The sequence below is a fragment of the Propithecus coquereli genome, unplaced genomic scaffold (assembly GCF_000956105.1).
Source record: "Propithecus coquereli isolate 6110/MARCELLA unplaced genomic scaffold, Pcoq_1.0 Scaffold206, whole genome shotgun sequence".
Classification (NCBI taxonomy): Eukaryota; Metazoa; Chordata; class Mammalia; order Primates; family Indriidae; genus Propithecus; species Propithecus coquereli.
This window is the reverse complement of record NW_012145634.1, coordinates 2023350-2027662: the sequence shown is the minus strand read 5'-3', so window position 1 is coordinate 2027662 and position 4313 is coordinate 2023350. Positions and strand designations below refer to the sequence as shown.

Here is a 4313-nt window from a genome sequence, read left to right as displayed (position 1 = left end):
AATAGCTTTATATAAATCAAATAAATTGAATTTATAATTAAAACTCTCCCTCAAAGAAAAGTGCAGGTAAAAATGGGAGGGCAGGGGAGGAGAGGGAAGAGGAGGGGAAGGAAGGGGGCACGGGGGAAGGAGAAAGAGAGAGATTGAAGAAAGAAAAGAAATAAAGGGCATACACAAAAGAAAGGAAGAAGTAGGATTGTGATTATTTCCAGGCAACATGATCACGTGTACAGAGAATCCTAAGGAATCTGCAAAAAAAAAAAAAAAAACCCTACTACAACTCAAAAGTTTAACAGAGTCACATGACACAAAGTATAAAACTATATCATATTTCTACAGATTCTCAATGAATTAGAAAATGAAAAATATTAATCCATTTATAATAGCATCAAAAATCAAAATATTTTTTCTTTTTCTTTTTTTTTAATACATGGACCTTAGACAATGAAAAAAATAAAATATTTAGGAATAAATTTAACAAAAGATATGTAAGACCTGAACATTGAAAACTACAAAAAGTTGCAAAGGGAAATAAAAGAAGGCCTAAATAAATGAAGAGATATACCATGTTCATGGATTATCAAGACTCAATAATGTTAAGATGGCATTCTCTCCAAACTGGTCTAAAAATATAATGCAACCTCATTAACATCCAGGAAAATTTTTTGAAAAAACTGATAGGCTGATTCTATATCTTACATAGAAATGCAAAGACACAGAATAGCAAAAACAACCCGTAAAAAGAAAAACAAGGTTGGGGGATTTACAATACCTGATGTCAGACTTACTATAAATCTGCAATAATTAGGACATTATGATTAGAGCATAAAGAGAGATACTTAGGCCAGGCATGGTGGCCTATGCCTGTAATCCCAGAACTTTGGGAGGCCAAGGTAGGTGGATCACTTGAGGCTGGGAGTTCAAGACCAGCCTGGGTTGGGGAACACAGTGAGACCCCCATCTCTCAAAAAAATAAAATCAGCTGGGTGTGGTGGTGCACACCTGTAGTCCCAGCTACTCAGGAAGCTGAGTGGGAGGTGAGAGGATTGCTTGAGCCAGGAGGTCAAAGCTGCAATGAGCTGTGATTATGTCACTACACTCCAGCATGAGCAACAGAGACCCTGTTTCTTAAAAAAAAAAAAGAAAAAAGAAAAGAAAGAAAGAAGACGGACATGTAGATCAATGAAACAGAGAATTCAGTAATAGCTCCATACTTACATGATCAAATAATTTATGACAAAGGTGCCAAGATAATTCAATGGGGAAAGGACAATCTTTTAAACAAACGTTGCTGGATTATGGCAATCTATACAGGAAAAAAACAAACCTTGACTCTTATCTCATACGGTATGAAAAAGTAACTCAAAACAAATTATAGACCTAAAGGTAAAGATTATAAAAATTCTAAAAGAAATCAAAGGAGAAAATCTTTGTAATCTTGGGTAAGACAAAGATTTAAGAAAACAGGACATAAAAAGAACGAATATAAAAAGAAGTCAAAGAAAGAACATCTAGGAAGCAGTTGGAGATAAGGTATCATAACTTAGTAATAGAACTGGACATATTGCTTTTGAAGTATTCTCATAGTGCTTTGTTCATACCTCTTTTGCAACCTATATCACAGCAAAATCATTCTTTCATTCAGACAAAACAGACATGCATAAAAGACTCTCCATCTACTCTGGAGCCTTTGAATATTTACATGAAAAATTAATACTTCAGGAGAAAGACAGAAATTGGAAGGCAGCTTTTCCCACATCAAACTAGATAACAATAACATTTCAGAGAAAGACTTAATAAAGACAAAGCACTATAATGAAAAAGGCAGAGTTAGAAAGGTCAAAATTAAAAGAAAAAAAGAATTGGTAAAATTTCACCAAGTATCTTTATGACAAGAGTGTATAAGAAAACCTTCTTTTACATAATGAGTATATTCCTAGAAAAATAAGTATAAAATCAAGTTTTTATTAAAAAAAAACATTTTTACGCAGTGGTAAAAATTTCTTTATCAATTAATTTCATTACCATACTGTTTAGAAAGATTCTATTATGATTTCAATAACAAATTCTATATTTTACATATTTATGAATGTTTCTAAGTTAGGTTTGCTTACAGCTACATACAGAGCTGAAATATTAATGTACATTTTAAAGAAATAATAATCTCCCTTATGAGGAGAAAACTCAAAGACAAACTTAATAGAAATTATCCCGTAAGGCTGATGTTTCTTCTATAACAGTAAAAGCACATTTTTTTTTAAGAGATGGGGTCTCATAATGTCACCCAGACTGGTCTCAAACTCCTGGGCTCAAGCGATCCTCCTGCCTCAGCCTCCCAGGTATTAACAGAGGAGCAAGGGCTGGGCATGGTAGCTTACGTCTATAATCCCAGCACTTTGGGGAGGCTGGGGGATAGCTTGAGGCCAAGAGTTCAAGACCAGCATGAGCAACATAGCGAGACCCCGTCTCTCTGGAAAAAACAAACTTAGCTAAGTGTGGTGGTACGTGCCTGTAGTCCTACCTACTCGGGAGGCTGAGGAAGAAAGATCATTTGAGCCCACAAGTGGCTGCAGTGAGCTATGATCATGCCACTACACTCCAGCCTGGGTGACAGAGTGAGACCCCGTCCCTTAAAAAAAAAAAAAAAAATAGAGGAGCAGGAAAGTGAACCTAGGTGTGCCCTTTGAAAAAAGCATTCTAACTCCCAAATGGTGTCATATACAATATTTCTAAACAGTTTTTGTTTCATTTATAATATTTATGGTTATAAAAGAAATCCTTTAGGGAATTACAGAATAGTAAACACTTTATGAGGCAGCAGCAATACTGGAAATTCTACTAAATGAGGCCAAAAAAGATCTCCCAGAGTCAAAGGATAAAGTATTATGACATATTATTAATAAGACATTAAGAACCTATTTTAAATCTCTAGGAAATATCCATTATCTTTGTTAGCCCAACAGAAAGCTAAGAATGGGATCAAATGGCTTCATGGTTCTATAGAAAATATCTCAAACACTTCAGTCACATCTTTTTTTTGGTATATATTTAAAGTGTACAACGTGATGTTCTTATATACTTATACACAGTGAAATGGTAACTGTAGTCAAGCGAATTAACATATCCATCATCTCACATAGTAACCTTTTCTGTGTCCGTGTGTTGTAAGAGCACCTAAAATCTACTCTCTTAGCAATTATCCCGAATACAATACAGTATTATTAACTATAGTCCTCAAATTGTACATTAGGTCTCCAGACTTATTCATCCTACACATCTGCAACTTTGTATCCTCTGACCTACATCTCCCCATTTCCTCCCTGCAACCCTCCCCACTAGCTTTAGTCATATATTAAGAAATTGTTTATAAAATAAACTAGGGGTTAGGCTGGGAGTAGGCACACTGAAAATAAAGTGTACACAAAACAAAGGTAACAACTGAAGTCTTGCACTATTCAAGGGAATACAGACAATTACAATGATTTATTAGAAAAAAACAAGAAATTTCCCCGAATAAATATCATTCTGAAAACAGTCATTGACAGGGAATTAAATATCTTAAATTGAAGGAAAGAAACATGGTCATAATACCTCATGTAAAACATCTGTTCAAAACAAGATGTCCAAAACCTATAACTAGAATGTATCCTATCAAGAGGCTGAGTGAAAAGAAAACAATTCAAATCTCGAACATATAGGAAAATAATTAAACTTGATCAGAGAAAGCACACTTCCAAAACATAAAAAAGGAAGCCATTCCCTAGTGTTCCAACTCAATGAAGTCAATCTACATTTTGCCAAAGTATACATTATTAAAATATCAATAACTGTACTAGATCAATAAAATATTACATTAAAATAAGACACCAGTACAGAAAATTGTATGAAAGTAAATAAAATTTCTACCTTTGGCCATTTGGGATTGAGAAGTCGGGCTTTAATTGCATCATCCAGAGCTTTGTCATACTGCTGGATTTTCATGTAGGCTGCAGATCTATTGCTGTATAAGATGCAGTTCTGAGGGTCAACAGCAAGGGCTTCATTATACAGAACAATAGCTGTGTGGAAATCTCCATCATGACAGGCCTGGTTACTCTGACGAACTTTCTCAACAAATTCAGCTTTGCTCAGTACCGGTCCATCAGGACTTCTCTGGCCAATAGTCTTAGCACCAAAGAGAGGAATCTACAAACAAAGAGACTTTGTCAAAGTACAGATAATCCATATGGGTTCCTCCTCTGTTATGGTTTGGATGTTTGTCCCCTCCAACTCTCATGTTAAAATTTGATCCCAGGCCGGGCGCAGTGGCTCAC

General features: G+C 35.1%; 1 protein-coding gene across 1 annotated transcript in view; it reads right to left on the bottom strand.

Moving 5' to 3' along the window:
• The window catches only part of TTC28 (tetratricopeptide repeat domain 28), a 690486-nt gene that overhangs the window by 659005 nt on the left and 27168 nt on the right, over positions 1-4313 (bottom strand). The window contains exon 2 of the mRNA XM_012644090.1: positions 3907-4185. Coding sequence (XP_012499544.1) covers positions 3907-4185 — 279 coding nt within the window. The remainder of the gene's footprint in view (positions 1-3906; positions 4186-4313) is intronic.